Source organism: Neoarius graeffei, chromosome 2 (genome assembly GCF_027579695.1).
Source record: "Neoarius graeffei isolate fNeoGra1 chromosome 2, fNeoGra1.pri, whole genome shotgun sequence".
Classification (NCBI taxonomy): Eukaryota; Metazoa; Chordata; class Actinopteri; order Siluriformes; family Ariidae; genus Neoarius; species Neoarius graeffei.
Genome location: NC_083570.1, coordinates 111,770,501 through 111,787,421, shown reverse-complemented (window position 1 = coordinate 111,787,421; position 16,921 = coordinate 111,770,501). Strand labels below are relative to the sequence as shown.

The following is a 16,921-nucleotide window of genomic DNA, read 5'->3' as shown; positions in this document are numbered from 1 at the left end:
TCTTCCTCAGAGTGTCACCGGATGTTATTGGTGACGCATCTTTTATCAGCTGCTGTTTCTGAAGGCGTGGCCTTCCTGTCTGGTTTGACAGGTCGGTCACGCCTTATACTGTCTGTTCGTCCCCTGCAAGATGTCACTCCAGGTATGGGAGAGCATGTATGCTCCCTCATCCCGGTTGATGGTCCTCGGGCTTCGCTTACGGATCTCCATGGCCTCCCTGATCCAGCGCTGATGTTTGTTATCTTCTGACAAACATCAGCGCTGGATCAGGGAGGCCATGGAGATCCGTAAGCGAAGCCCGAGGACCATCAACCGGGATGAGGGAGCATACATGCTCTCCCATACCTGGAGTGACATCTTTGAAAACCTGTCAAACCAGACAGGAAGGCCACGCCTTCAGAAACAGCAGCTGATAAAAGATGCGTCACCAATAACATCCGGTGACACTCTGAGGAAGACGGAAGTTGTACGTCGAAACATGTCAGGTAAACAAACCCAAAAATTAGATGTCTGATAAAAAAGAAAAAAACAAAAACTAACTATATTTAATATAAGACATAATGAACGTAATCGAAAGATAGCCTTTTTATTCTTGAGGCTTATGAGTGGCTTGCACCGTGCAGTGAACCCTCTGTATTTACTTTCATGCAGTCTTCTCTTTATGGTAGATTTGGATATTGATATGCCTACCTCCTGGAGAGTGTTGTTCACTTGGTTGGCTGTTGTGAAGGGGTTTCTCTTCATTCTGCGATCATCCACCACTGTTGTCTTCTGTGGGCTTCCAGGTCTTTTTGCATTGATGAGTTCACCAGTTCTTTCTTTCTTTCTTTCTTTCTTTCTTTCTTTCTTTCTTTCTTTCTTTCTTTCTTTCTTTCTCAGGATGTACCAAACTGTAGATTTTGCCACTCCTAATATTGTAGCAATTTCTCAGATGGGTTTTTTCTGTTTTCGCAGCTTAAGGATGGCTTGTTTCACCTGCATGGAGAGCTCCTTTGACCGCATGTTTTCTTCACAGCAAAATCTTCCAAATGCAAGCACCGCACCTCAAATCAACTCCAGGCCTTTTATCTGCTTAATTGAGAATGACATAACGAAGGAATTGCCCACACCTGCCCATGAAATAGCCTTTGAGTCAATTGTCCAATTACTTTTGGTCCCTTAAAAAACAGGGTGGCACATGTTAAGGAGCTGAAACTCCTAAACCCTTCATCCAATTTTAATGTGGATTCCCTCAAATGAAAGCTGAAAGTCTGGACTTTATGTCCATGTCCATTATATAACTATAACTTGAATATGTTTCAGTAAACAGGTAAAAAAAACAAAATTTGTCAGTGTCCTAACTGTAGTTGCCAGCTTGGCAAAGATCTTGGTTTATATAAAATAATCAGAATGAAATCTAATACAGGCGTGGACAGCTTTGTTGGTACCCTTACAGCGCATTGAAACAATGCTGAAAATTAATGAAATTTAAAAACAATTTTCACGTGTATACTTGCATGCCTTTGGTATGTCATAGAGGACAGCAAAAAAAAGGTGAAAATAAATTTTTTATTTGTTTATTTTATAAAGATATTCTAAAGTAGTCTGGACAGATTTGTTGGTACCCCTAGAAAAGATTACAAATAATTGGATTCTAGTGATATTTCAAATTAATGAATTTATTTGTTTAATGATATTTTAACAGGATTCAAAGTGATTTTCAAGAAGGTCCTGTAACTAATTAATTATTTAACCTTAATTAGTATCACAGGTGTCTTCATTCTTATCAGTCATTCAGTCTATTTAAATGGAGAAAAGTCGTCACTCTGCCGTTTCGATATTGTCGTGTGCACCACATTGAACATGGACCAGAGAAACCAAAGAAGAGAGTTGTTTGAGGAGATCAGAAAGAAAATTATAGACAAGCATATGGGGAAGCTATGCCGGAATGGTTAGAGAAGCAGCTTTGGGACCAAGAGGACCAGTTCGATTCCCTGGACCAGCAGGAATGGCTGAAGTGCCCTTGAGCAAGGTACCTAACCCCAGGCTGCTCTGGGTATGTTGAGCATCTGCTAAATGCCATTAATGGAATGTAATGCATATTAAGGGCAAAGGTTTAGAAGACCATCTCCAAGCAGTTTGATGTTCCTGTGACTACAGTTGCAAATATTATTAAGAGGTTTATGTTCCATGGGACTGGAGCCAACCTTCCTGGACAGAGAGCCAAGGACAACTTCCAAAGAGATAAACATTGAGCTCCGAGATCAAGGTACATCAATGTCTGTTTGTACCATTCATCACTTTTTGAGTGGCAGCAGGCTCGATGGAAGATGATTATCCAGAAGGACTTCGTTATTGAAAGAAAAAAGAAGCCAGACTGGAATTTACTAAAATGCATATTAACAATGCTTCTGGGATGCTGTCCTTTGAACAGTTGAGACAAAACTCAAGCTAATTGGCAAGCCACATCAGCTCGATGTCCACAAAAGAAAAAATGAAGCTTTCAAAGAAAGGAACACTGTGTACCTACCGTGAAATATGGAGGAGACTCGGTTAGTATTTGGGGCTGCTTTGTTGCATCTCCCATGGGGTGCTTTGAATCTGTGCAGGGCACAATGAAATCTCAAGACTATCAAGGCATGCAGGAGTGAAACATCATGGTCCTCCCTCCAACAGACCCAAAACACACCGCTAAAAGCACCCAAGAATGGCAAAGAACAAAACGTTGAACTGTTCTGAAGTGTCCTTCCATGAGCCCTGATCTGAATCCTATCGAACGTCTCTGGAAAGATCTGAAACGTCAGTGTGGAGAAGGCACCCTTCAAACCTGAGACAGCCAGAGCAGTTTGCTCAGGAAGAGTGGGCCAAACTACCTGCTGGCAGATGTAGAAGTCTCAGAAGAGCTACAGAGATCGCTTGTTGGCAGCGATTGCTTCTCACGGTCGTGCAACAAAATATTAAGTTCGGGGTACCATCATTTTTGTCCGTGTCATTTTCATTTGTTTTGTTGTGTCAAATATTCAGTTGAATCAAAAATCAAATGCAAAGTCTGATTTGTGTTAAACATGGAATAAACAATGATGGAAGCCATTAATGTTTGTCAGTTTCAAGTCATTTCAGAGATGGCTTGTTTGTGGGTTCTTTTTTTTTTTGTTCATGGAAGGGTACCAACAAATTTGTTCACGTCCATACATTTCAGCAGTGTGTTAGTGCAGACCCTGTCTGTGATGTAATGTACCATTTCTGTTGTAGGATTTATTGCAAAGAATAGCAGAATGAACTTGGAAGAGATCACGTCCGTACATCAGAAATACGTGCGAAATATCCATCCATTATCCATTTATTCTGTGCAGGGTCGCAGGCAAGCTGGAGCCTATCCCAGCTGACTATCCCAGTGAGAGGCGGGGTACACCCTGGACAAGTCGCCGGGTCATTGCAGGGCTGACATATAGAGACAAACAACCATTCACGCTCAGTCACACCTACGGTCAATTTAATAATAATAATAATAATAATAATAATAATACATTGGTTTTATATAGCGCTTTTCTTAACACTCAAAGACGCTTTACAAAAATTACACACACAACATGCACACACACAGAGGGGAAAAAGGGTGGATGATAATGGAAGATGACGTGTCAGGTATTGTAAGTAGCATTGAAGAGATGAGTTTTGAGTTGGTTTTTGAAGGACAGCAGTGTATCAGAGTTTCGGATGGCTTGTGGGAGAGAGTTCCAGAGAGTTGGGGGAGCAATGGTGAAGGCTCTGTCTCCCATTGTACGATATTTGGTCCTGGTGGTGGGTGTAAGAAGGTTTGCGTCAGCAGAGCGGAGTCGGCGAGTAGGAGAGTAGCGTTGGAGGAGATCAGTCAGGTATGGGGGAGCGAGGTTATTAAGAGCTTTGTAGGTGATGAGGAGGATCTTGAAATGTATACGTTGTTTAATGGGAAGCCAATGAAGTTGACAGAGGATGGGGGTGATGTGTTCTCTGGAGGGGGATCGAGTGAGCAGAGTTTTGAACATATTGCAGCTTTTGGAGAACAGAGGAGGGGAGGCCATACAGGATGCTGTTACAGTAGTCAAGTCTGGAGGTGATGAAGGGAATTTAGAGCCACCAGTAAGCCTAACCTGCATGTCTTTGGACTGTGGGGGAAACCGGAGTCCCTGTAGGAAACCCACATGGGCATGGGGAGAACATGCAAACTCTGCACAGAAAGGACCCTGTCAGCCACTGGGCTTGAACTCCGAACCTTCTTGCTGTGAGGCGACAGCGCTAACCACTACACCACCGTAGTCTCACTTTTCCAGTTCACTGTTTCGTCTGCTAGTTTCAGGGGTTCCGTTTGTTTTTTGGCTGAAGCATGTCAAGCCCGGTTAATGAGATCACCTCAAACACCATTCACCAAAGGTACAGCATGTCTAAACACTCCGGTTATCGGATGTGACAAATTCACGTACGGAAATCAAGCAGAAACTGTCATCATTTGTAACGCACAGATATTCAGACACAAAAAAGCTTGCTATGTCTGTGTTTTATTGGTGAGAAAGGTGTGAAAGGGTGTCCATCCATCCATCCATTATCTGTAGCCGCCTTATCCTGTTCTACAGGGTCGCAGGCAAGCTGGAGCCTATCCCAGCCGACTACGGGCGAAAGGCGGGGTACACCCTGGACAAGTCGCCAGATCATCGCAGGGCTGACACATAGACACAGACAACCATTCACACTCACATTCACACCTACGGTCAATTTAGAGTCACCAGTTAACCTAACCTGCATGTCTTTGGACTGTGGAGGAAACCCACGCGGACACCATGCAAACTCCGCACAGAAAGGCCCTCGCCGGCCATGGGGCTCGAACCCGGACCTTCTTGCTGTGAGGCGACAGCGCTAACCACTACACCACCATGCCGCCCTGAAAGGGTGTCTCGTTTTTTTTTTTTAAATGTTCTACAGGTGGAAGCTATTATACAGTGCTATTTCGTAATAATGACAGCATCAGGACTGTTGTCACATTGGTTTACAGTTCTGAGAGCGCTGTGTAAGCAGTAAAGGAAAGCTGTTACACCTGTGTGCACCATTTAGGAAGATTTATTACCCCTGTCTGAGAGCTTTTAAAAAGGTTATGGAATAAAAGAGACTTTTGTTTCCTCCGTGGCACTCTGCGCTGTTTCCATTCTGCCAGCTCGGAGTGACACCGAAACAAACTGTCAAGAGTTTGGAAAGAAGAAAAAAAAGGAAGGACAAAGAGATCTGGTCATCATTTATGTCCGAGTCTGGCATTGTGTAGAAGCTGAAAGCTCTTACAGTGAATCTGTAACGTGCGCGCACACACACACAGACTGAGGTTCAAGACATTCACAAGCTCGCTGTTTTAATTCGCTATACATAGCTGTAGCGATGATGTTTTGTATATGTATGTCATTAGGAAATAGCTTCAGTCAACATTTTGTACATTCTCCGCATTTCTTTTGCGGCTCTCACAGACTCCCAAACTCTCCATCTGCCGTTCTGAACTTCCTGCTGTTTATTTGTGCATGTCTTTTCTTTACAGGCAGTATGACATCGGACATCACTGGAGGGAAATACACACACACACACACACGCTGGCGTCTGACTTTCTCATGGTTTACATGACTCAAACAGCCGTAATAATCACGTTTACGTTCACCTTTCTTCGCTTGGCAGATGCTTTTATTCCAAGTGACTTACAAGCGAGACACAATCTGATCCAGCTGTTTAAATACCGGGTGCCATCTACGGGACTGAATTTCCACCAGCTGCCCTGAAAACAAGTGCCAGAAGAAGATAAATAAAGGAGCAGTGCGACCGAACGGGAATAAAATATTCCTGGCTTTTTAAAAAGTCAGTTTACATAAATAGTACAGGAACACGGAAAAGTTCACACCCCGAAATTAATTATAACAGTTTTACGAAACCCTGTTATTCCTTATAGTGCAGCCGCGCTTGCGTAGTACAAAACGCACGCCGGCCACTTTATTAGGAACACCCTAATAATCAGCCGATGCCTTGAGAGCAGCACAATACATCAAATCAAGAGCTTCAGTTAATGTTCACAACGTTCAAACATCAGAATGGGAAAAATTGTGATCTCACAGTGAAGTGTGACTTTCTTTCACTGTGGCATGGGTGTTGGTTTGAGCCAGATCGACTGGTTTTTCAGAGTATTTCAGAAGCTGCTGATCTTCTGGGGTTTTCACGAATGGTGCGAAAAACAAAAAGCATCGAGTGTGTGAGTGAGGGACAATTCTGTGGGTGGAAACAAACGTCTTGTTGATAAGAGAGCTCAGAGATCAGAAAATGCACAGTTTGGTTCGAGCTTTTTGGCCAGGAAGGATATAGTAACTCATATTTACAACCGTGGTGAGCAGAAAAGCATCTCAGCATGCAACAGCAGAAGAACACATTGGGTTCCAGTCCTGCAGCCAAGAACAGGGATCTTAGAATCAAGAACAAGTTCCTATTAAAGTGGCCGGTGAGCATATTGTAGAATGCAACACGTTCACTTTGAAACTTCGGCTAGTTCAGTGCTAGGTTTGTTTTGATCATGTTTCAGGGTTTTGCAGTCGAGTGTGAAGCGGCTGGGATGAGAATCAGCACCTCCAAGTCCGAGGCCATGGTTCTCGACCGGAAAAGGGTGGCTTGCCCTCTTCAGGTTGGTGGAGAAGTCCTGCCTCAAGCGGAGGAGTTTAAGTATCTCGGGATCTTGTTCACGAGTGAGGGAAGGATGGAGCGTGAGATCAACAGGCGGATTGGTGCAGCCTCCGCAGTGATGCGGTCGCTTTACCGGTCCGTCGTGGTGAAGAAGGAGCTGAGCCAAAAGGCGAAGCTCTCAATTTACCGGTCGATCTACGTTCCAACTCTCACCTATGGTCATGAGCTTTGGGTAATGACTGAAAGAACAAGATCGCGGATACAAGCGGCCGAAATGAGTTTCCTTCGCAGGGTGGCTGGGTGCTCCCTTAGAGATAGGGTGAGAAGCACAGTTGCTCGGAGTAGAGCCGCTGTTCCTCCACATCGAGAGGAATCAGCCGAGGTGGCTCGGGCATCTTTTTCGGATGCCTCCTGGACGCCTCCCTGGGGAGGTGTTCCAGGCATGTCCCCCCGGGAGGAGGCCCCGGGGAAGACCCAGGACACGCTGGAGGGACTATGTCTCTCGGCTGGCCTGGGAACGCCTCGGTGTTCTTCCCGAGGAGCTGGCCGAGGTGTCTGGGGAAAGGAAAGTTTGGGCTTCCATGCTTAGACTGCTGCCTCCGCGACCCGGTCCCGGATAAAGCGGAAGAAGATGAAACGAGATGTTTCAGGGTTTTGAACACAGCAGTTTTTTGCCTTTACCAGCTAATGAAACGATAGCTAATGCTGGTTTATTAGTACCTGAAAGGTTTTACAGAAATCGCACAGGGTTAAAGCTAGAGATGGTAATTTTTGAGAAACTAGGGCCCTGTCCACACGGCAACGGATTCAGGTGAATCCGATAAAATTTTTTATCGTTTCGGCCTGGCATCCACACGGCACCGGCGTTTTGGGTGCCCCAAAACGATATTTTTTTGAGAACGGTTTCCAGAGTGGAAAAATCTGGCAACGGCGCCGTTGCGAAGTCGTCTGGATGAGTAGAACGGATTTGTTTACGATGACGTCACAACCACATGACTAGAACAAGTCATCACGCCGGGTAGAAGAAGGGGTTTATGCGCATGCGTCCTACTTCTATTGTTCTGGTGTCTCCGATGGGACCGTCTTACAGCGCACGTAGTGGTGTGGCATGTGTATTGCATCGTTTTCAGCAAGCGTTGCATTGCCATATGTACCTGATATTTTACTGATCCGTTGCCCATGTGGACACGATTTTTTTTTGTTTGTTTGTTTTGTTTTTTTTACCCACTAAAAAAAACCCCATAGCTGGAACCCAAGCAGGTGCTACCACTCTGGGTCAGAGCGGACCTGGGAACAATGGTGATTAAGGGGTAACTCCACTTTCCCCAATACTCAAGTCTTCCCAGACCTGAGACTCACCATGGGTTGCAATTTAAAGTCACACCCAGGACTAGAAATTTCTGAATATTATTATCTTTATAACAGGAAGTGACCAAATTGCTGTTTATTCCTTATGTTTTACGCTTTTAACATGGAGCTGTCCTGTCCAAGGACATGCTCTAGGTTTTTCTCGTCTCGTCTCGTCTTCTTCCGCTTTATCCGGGACCGGGTCACGGAGGCAGCAGTCTAAGCATGGAAGCCCAAAGTTCCCTTTCCCCAGACACCTCGGCCAGCTCCTCGGGAAGAACACGGAGGCGTTCCCAGGCCAGCCGAGAGACGTAGTCCCTCCAGCATGTCCTGGGCCTCCCCCGGGGCCTCCTCCTGGGGGGACATGCCTGGAACACCTTCCCAGGGAGGCGTCCAGGAGGCATCCGAAAAAGATGCCCGAGCCACCTCAGCTGATTCCTCTACTCTGTCAGGGTTTCCCAAGGCAGACAGGTCCTAGGTGACAGGCCAGACCAAGAGCAGTTCACCAAAACCCCTAATGGAGCAACAACCAAGGACCGAGACGTCACCCGGTATGGCGCAGCCGGGGCCCCACCCTGGAGCCAAGCCCGGGGTTGGGGCTTGCATGCGAGCACTTGGTGGCCGGGCCTTTGCCCATGGGGCCCGGCCGGGCTCAGCCCGAAGAGGTGACGTGGGTTCACCACCCACAGAGGTAGCAGTAGGGGGCTGGTGCAGTGTGGATTGGGTGGCAGTCGAAGGCAGGGGCCTCGACGACCTGATCCCCGGACACAGCGGCTAGCTCTAGGTTTTTATGTGGTAAAATTCTGTTTTGTTCCTTCTCTCTGCCTGTAAAGATGCTCTTGTTAGCAATATTGAGTGACCTTTTAGTGAAGAAATAAGCAAGGCGAAATTCTAGTGTGCGCACTGTGTGGGTAAAGAATGAGCAGAACATTCTAACACTCTCCAGCATGATATCTCCATAACAAATAATAAACAAGCAAGACAGAAACCTGAACAAATGACTTTTATAGCCTCTTTACATCAGCAAGCTGCTTTGGAGGAAACCTTTACTCAGGCGCGTACTTAAATCCAGCAGTGACGTGGACAGTCACGTAGATGTTCATGCAGGGAATGAAATATGACCGAGATACGAAATTCCAGGACTGACTGAGTCACTGAACTCCTACTCATGATAGTGTGTGTGTGAAATGTTCTGCTGGTTCACTAGCCTTCAAACAGAGGATTTATGTTGGATACAGATACACTTCAAATACTTTCTGTACTTTATAAACGTGTGATTTCACGCAAGCCAAACATCTTTCACCTCCACCATCTCCGTGTTCTGCATCTTCAAAGCAAATATGTATGATCATACGTCTGCAGTGTTGATGCATGTTTATGATTAATAGGTGTGTGTGTGTGTGTTACAGGTTGGAGTGAGCGTGGATCAGGATGAGTGACCAGTTTAGTTGTGAGAACTGTAAGGAGTGTCTATACGGGAGGAAGTACATCCAGGTGGACGACGTCCCTCACTGTGTCCCCTGCTACGATCGTCTCTATGCCAACATATGCCAGGGCTGCAAAGAGCTCATCGGACACAACTCACGGGTGAGAGAGAGAGAGAGAGAGAGAGAGAGAATTTGTGTGATCAGCTTTGTTCTCTTGTGCAATTCTATTAACATACGATACTTATATTGTCAAATTATATCACCTAGGTGGGTGCTATAAGGTGTGTGTGTGTGTGTGTGTGTGTGTGTGTGTGTGTGTGTGTGTGTGTGTTTGGTTCAGTACAGCCTTACAGCCTTGTGTTGATTTAATTCACACTTTGGAGGATTATGCAATGGCGTCATTTATATAAACAGAGTTTATCTTGTGCAGAGCTTCAGCGCGTCGGACTGTTAGGAATGCACTCGAGTACAATTACACAAAAGTAATGGTAATAATTAATCATTACAGCACAATAAATGTCTGAGTAAATTTATTTAATGTTTGTTTTAAGCTTACAACTTCATCAAATCCATTTTACATTAACTGAAGATGAATAACAAATAAGGAATTGGAAATGATTCTAGAAATGAAGCCATAACGTTCATTTAACATTTTGTGATTGGTTACAGTAGCCTTTTGGGAGGGACCTGAAATCTGATTAGTTACAGGGGCATTAGAGGTGGGAACTGTGGTCTAATTGGTTACATGGGCATGGGGGGGGAAGTCTGTTTACAGGGGCATTAGGTGTGAGAATTGTGGTCACATTGGCTATGGGGCATTAGGGGTGAGAACTGTGGTCTGATTGGTTACAGGTGCATTAGGAGTGGGAACTGTGGTCTGATTGGTTACAGGGGCATTAGGAGTGGGAACTGTGGTCTGATTGGTTACAGGGGCATTCGGAGTGGGAACTGTGGTCTGATTGGTTACAGGTGCATTAGGAGTGGGAACTGTGGTCTGATTGGTTACAGGGGCACTGAAGGGTGGGAACTGTGGTCTGAGTGGTTGCAGGGGCATTGGGGTGAGAACTGTAGTCTGATTGGTTGCAGGGGCATTAGGAGTGGGAACTGTGGTCTGATTGGTTGCAGGGGCATTGGGGTGAGAACTGTAGTTTGATTAGTTACAGGTGCATTAGGAGTGGGAACTGTGGTCTGATTGGTTACAGGGGCATTACGAGTGGGAACTGTGGTCTGATTGGTTACAGGGGCACTTAAGGGTGGGAACTGTGGTCTGATTGGTTACAGGTGCATTAGGAGTGGGAACTGTGGTCTGATTGGTTACAGGGGCACTTAAGGGTGGGAACTGTGGTCTGATTGGTTGCAGGGGCATTGGGGTGAGAACTGTGGTCTGACTGGTTACAGGTGCATTAGGAGTGGGAACTGTGGTCTGATTGGTTACAGGGGCATTAGGAGTGGGAACTGTGGTCTGATTGGTTACAGGGGCACTTAAGGGTGGGAACTGTGGTCTGATTGGTTACAGGGGCACTTAAGGGTGGGAACTGTGGTCTGATTGGTTGCAGGGGCATTGGGGTGAGAACTGTGGTCTGACTGGTTACAGGTGCATTAGGAGTGGGAACTGTGGTCTGATTGGTTACAGGTGCATTAGGGGTGGGAACTGTGGTCTGATTGGTTACAGGGGCACTTAAGGGTGGGAACTGTGGTCTGATTGGTTACAGGTGCATTAGGGGTGGGAACGGTGGTCTGATTGGTTACAGGTGCATTAGGGGTGGGAACTGTGGTCTGATTAGTTACAGGTGCATTAGGAGTGGGAACTGTGGTCTGATTGGTTACAGGGGCATTAGGAGTGGGAACTGTGGTCTGATTGGTTACAGGGGCATTTAAGGGTGGGAACTGTGGTCTGATTGGTTACAGGGGCACTTAAGGGTGGGAACTGTGGTCTGATTGGTTACAGGGGCACTTAAGGGTGGGAACTGTGGTCTGATTGGTTGCAGGGGCATTGGGGTGAGAACTGTGGTCTGACTGGTTACAGGTGCATTAGGAGTGGGAACTGTGGTCTGATTGGTTACAGGTGCATTAGGGGTGGGAACTGTGGTCTGATTGGTTACAGGGGCACTTAAGGGTGGGAACTGTGGTCTGATTGGTTACAGGTGCATTAGGGGTGGGAACTGTGGTCTGATTGGTTACAGGTGCATTAGGGGTGGGAACTGTGGTCTGATTGGTTACAGGGGCATTAGGAGTGGGAACTGTGGTCTGATTGGTTACAGGGGCATTAGGAGTGGGAACTGTGGTCTGATTGGTTACAGGGGCATTTAAGGGTGGGAACTGTGGTCTGATTGGTTACAGGGGCATTTAAGGGTGGGAACTGTGGTCTGATTGATTACAGGGGCATTAGGGATGGGAACTGTAGTTTGATTAGTTACAGGGGCATTAGGAGTGGGAACTGTGGTCTGATTGATTGCAGGGGCATTAGGGATGGGAACTGTGGTCTGATTGATTGCAGGGGCATTAGGGATGGGAACTGTGGTGTGATTGATTGTAGGGGCATTAGGGATGGGAACTGTGGTCTGATTGATTGCAGGGGCATTAGGGATGGGAACTGTGGTCTGAGTGGTTGCAGGGACATTAGGGGTGAGAACTGTAGTCTAATTAGTTGCAGTGACAAAGACTCTATTATCTATCATTACATTTTGGGCTATAACCCTATCTTTGAAAACTTTGAAAATGTCAACACGGGATTGTTTCTTTACATTTTAATCATTATACACTTTTATACTTTTCTTTATTCACTGACTCACTTCCATTTTAGTGGCATCTCTTTGCTCTATATCTCATGAAAGCCAACACTCCCCTCCCTGTCACTATGAAAAACAGACCATTGACACCTGGTCAGTTTGTAGGCTTGATGTGAGCATTCTTGGCAAAAAGAATTAGGTGTTTTGACTAATATTTATGACTAAACATGAACCTTTCTTCCTCTTTGACTCTGGACGTCCTTGGTCTTTAATGGCTGCTTCCCCTCCTCCTGAGCTCTCATCCTATATTTCTGTAATAATTGTAAGTGGGAAATGAGTCTTTGTGCTCAAACAGTCTAAATAAAGCATCGTGTCTTTTGGGAGATGCAGTGAACCCATCCCACGATCACCCAACCAGCTGTGCGTACACAGAAAACAAACAAGATCTTTTAGTAGTAACACGCATTTGTTGAAAGTTCAGTGTTTCTTGCAAACAAGAAAATGTGGAATATGATGTATGTGTACCCTCCACCAGGTCTGGATAAATCTTTGGAGAAGGATGTCCACAGAAACATGGTGATCCAGCATGTCACTGTCATTGCTGCACTATGAGTCACTGAATGTGGATACAATGCTTTGCATAAGTATTCACTCCCCTTGACCTTTTCCACATTTTGTAGTGTTACAACCTGGAACTGCAATTGAAGTACTTTATACCAGATGATTTACTCAATAATTGTCACACATTGCTTAATTTAAAAAAAAAAAAAGAAGAAATTGGTTGGTTGCAAAAGTATTTTCCCCACTCTGTCAATATTTGGTAGAACCACCTTTCTTCTGGGATGTGTCTTTATCAGCGTTGCACACCTGGATCCTAATATTTTCACTATGTTTAGAGTCATTGTCATGTTGGAAAATAAAGTTCTGCCCAAGTTTCAAGTCTCTTGGAGACTGGAACAGGTGTTGTTCTTCTCTTACCCTGTATTTGGCTCCATCCACCTTCAACCCTTAGTCCCTGCTGATGAAAAGCATTCCCATAACATGAGGCTACCACCACCATGCTTCACCATGGGGATTGCGTCTCACAGTGATGGGCAGTGTTGGCAGTGTTTGCGCCAAATATGGATCTCACCAGATTTACTCTTGGCCTCTTGGTTGCTTCTCTGACCCAGTCACTGTCTTTTGGTGGACGGCCTCCTTTGATCAGAGTCATGGCTGTGTCATGTCCTTTCCATTTTTTTTAATAGATTAATGCCATGCTGTCAACTGTTGTTTTTATACCTCATTAGTCTTCATGATGCTCTTTGTTGAGATGTTCTCCAACAACCTATATGTTCTTCCAGGAAAAGTAATCTGTGGTTGGTAGAAGAGAGCAACTGGACTTGCTTGAAAAGTCTTGAAGACGTTTCGCCTCTCGTCCGAAAGGCATCCTCAGTTCTGTCTGTCTAATAGGGAGTATCAAGTATTTATCCTCTCATGGATTATAATAGAATCCGAATCAGAATGCTGATGGCTGCATTGTAGGTGGCTGATAGATGTCATAGACACCCACCTCTGTTCAGTGATGGTCGTTCCAGGTTGACAAAAATGAACGATCCTCTCTGGCTAAGATGTCTGCCAGTTTTCTGGAAGTCCTCTCATACTCCCGCACCAGTCGAAGGGATCTCATCCCAAAGTGCGTAGAAACATATCTGTGAAGATTCTCAGTCATCCAGATACATAGTAATCTGTGGTTGGTAGAAGAGAACAACTGGACTTGCTTGAAAAGTCTTGAAGACGTTTCGCCTCTCGTCCGAAAGGCATCCTCAGTTTCGGATTCTATGATGATCCATGAGAGGATAAATACTTGATACTCCCTATTAGACAGACAGAACTGAGGATGCCTTTCGGACGAGAGGCGAAACGTCTTCAAGACTTTTCAAGCAAGTCCAGTTGCTCTCTTCTACCAACCACAGATTACTATGTACCTGGATAACTGAGTATCTTCACAGATATGTTCCAGGAAAAGTGTATTTATATCGAGATCTATATTTTCAATTCAGTTGGCGGTTGTACCATTACAAACTGTAGTTCAAGTTCAAGAGATTGCCCGAGAACCAAGAGTCATACTTCTCAATGGATTAGCATCATAATTGTGTTGTGTGTGTGTAGGAATTGTACTACGATGACCACCACTACCACGAGGAGTGTTTCCGCTGCTCCCGCTGCAATCGCTCGCTGGCTGATGAACCTTTCACCTGCCAGGACGAAGCTCTTCTGTGTAACGACTGCTACTGTAGCGAGTTCTCCTGCAAATGTGTGGCCTGCAACAAGACCTTCATGCCAGGTATGTAATGATTCATCTGAACTGTTGGCTCATGCAGGGAGATACCATTACAGGTGGGGGTTCTGGCAGTTCTTTGATCAGAATTCTGGTGGTTGGTGTTGAGTAAGTTCACCACGCAGACAGACTGGTGAGACATAATGAGTTTCCATGACTCAGGTGGGACAGTGTGATTAGGACTGGATCGACTCGCAGATCTGCGCTCGTTTGCTCATGGGGATCACATTACTCTTAACTGACACATGAACAAGTGACAACTAGCATGACACATTAGGGAGAGACAGAAACCGAGAGACAGGTGGACAGACAGGGCATTCTGTTTCTGTACATGTCGGTACGTATCTGTAAGCACGAGTCATAATGGAGTATTGATTTCATCATTTCACACGTTCACAGTGAAAGTGTATAATCGGACAAATGGCTGCCCGTGTCTGGAGTCCTGACAAATTGTCTGAGTACATGTGGATGACTGTCATCTTTCTTTCTTTTCTACTGTTTTGAATATTTATTTACATCTCATTCTATATTACATTTATTTGTCTTTCTATTTTCTTGCTTTCTTACTGTTTGCTTCATTGTCTATTCATTTCTTTTCAATTCTTTCATTCTTTTCAATTCTTCTTCATCATGTTTTTCTTTCTATGTGTCTGTTCTTTTGATGTTTCCTTGTTCCTTTATTAGAATTTTGCTCATTCTATTTCTTTTTCTGCTATTTTGTTTGGTGTACTTCTATTTCTGTACTACACTTTGTCTTTTTTTCTGAATTTTTATTTGAATATTTCTCTTTTCTAGATTTCTTTTATTTCTTACCATTTTCGTTCTTTCTCTCGTCCTTTCTTGATTTAGTTCCTTTTTTTTGTGGTGGTGTAGTGGTTAGCACTGTCACCTCACAGCAAGAAGGTTCTGGGTTCGAGCCCAGTGACCGATGGGGGCTTTTCTGTGTGGAGTTTGCGTGTTCTCCCCGTGTCTGCGTGGGTTTCCTGCGGGTGTTCTGGTTTTCCCGACAGTCCAAAGACATGCGGTTAGGTTAATATGTGGCAGCCATGGCCTGAGGTTGGGCTGAAGTGCCCTTGAACAAGGCACCTAACCCACGATGCTCCCCTGGTGCTGTAATATAGCTGCCCACTGCTCTGGGTATGTGTGTGTGCTCATTGCTCACGTGTGTGTGTTCACTGCTTCAGATGTGTTAAATACAGAAGAGGAATTTCACTGTACTTAAGTGTACGTGTGATAAGTAAAGTTGTTCTTCTTTTGCACTGACTCGTTCACCCACCATCAGGAGGCGCTTGATCCTGGTCATAGTAGATCCTGTACCTACCCCAGGATTGCTGAGTGTGAGGCAGAAATACACTTTGGGTGGGGCAATTTCTCTTCTTCCTGCCTTCTTTCAAAACCCGAGTTATTTCTGTAAAGATAGAACCAGAAGATAGATGCTGATGCACGGTGAAAATCGGGTGATCTGTTTGTCCAGTGTCCTATAGCCATACATCACTTCCTGTGTGAGAGGTGTCACTGTCCAGATCAGACTAGATCTCATTATCTGTAGCCACTTTATCCTGTTCTACAGGGTCGCAGGCAAGCTGGAGCCTATCCCAGCTGACTACGGGCGAAAGGCGGGGTACACCCTGGACAAGTCGCCAGGTCATCACAGGGCTGACACATAGACACAGACAACCATTCGCACTCACATTCACACCTACAGTCAATTTAGAGTCGCCAGTTAACCTAACCTGCATGTCTTTGGACTGTGGGGGAAACCAGAGCACCCAGAGGAAACCCATGCGGACACGGGGAGAACATGCAAACTCCGCACAGAAAGGCCCTCGCCGGCCACGGGGCTCGAACCCGGACCTTCTTGCTGTGAGGCGACAGCGCTAACCACTACACCACCGTGCCGCCTCAGGCTGTATCAGTGGAGTAAATATGAATGGAATGAGCAGGACACGTGTTTAGATAGGCTGGGCACATACTCCACCTTCTCATCTCATCTCATTATCTCTAGCCGCTTTATCCTTCTACAGGGTCGCAGGCAAGCTGGAGCCTATCCCAGCTGACTACGGGCGAAAGGCGGGGTACACCCTGGACAAGTCGCCAGGTCATCACAGGGCTGACACATAGACACAGACAACCATTCGCACTCACATTCACACCTACAGTCAATTTAGAGTCGCCAGTTAACCTAACCTGCATGTCTTTGGACTGTGGGGGAAACCAGAGCACCCAGAGGAAACCCATGCGGACACGGGGAGAACATGCAAACTCCGCACAGAAAGGCCCTCGCCGGCCACGGGGCTCGAACCCGGACCTTCTTGCTGTGAGGCGACAGCGCTAACCACTACACCACCGTGCCGCCTCAGGCTGTATCAGTGGAGTAAATATGAATGGAATGAGCAGGACACGTGTTTAGATAGGCTGGGCACATACTCCACCTTCTGTAGGTG

At 45.7% G+C, this 16,921-nt stretch overlaps 1 protein-coding gene across 5 annotated transcripts in view; it reads left to right on the top strand.

Annotated features, from left to right (window-relative positions):
• The window catches only part of fhl3b (four and a half LIM domains 3b), a 41,088-nt gene that overhangs the window by 21,894 nt on the left and 2,273 nt on the right, over positions 1-16,921 (top strand). For 4 of the 5 annotated variants that reach the window (XM_060915370.1, XM_060915372.1, XM_060915373.1 and 1 more), the window contains 2 exons: positions 9,411-9,588; positions 14,309-14,483. In XM_060915370.1, the coding sequence (XP_060771353.1) occupies positions 9,433-9,588; positions 14,309-14,483 (331 nt within the window). In that variant the 5' untranslated portion in view covers positions 9,411-9,432. Of the gene's footprint in view, positions 1-9,389; positions 9,589-14,308; positions 14,484-16,921 lie in introns of all 5 variants that reach the window. The other variant, XM_060915371.1, reaches the window with a different exon arrangement.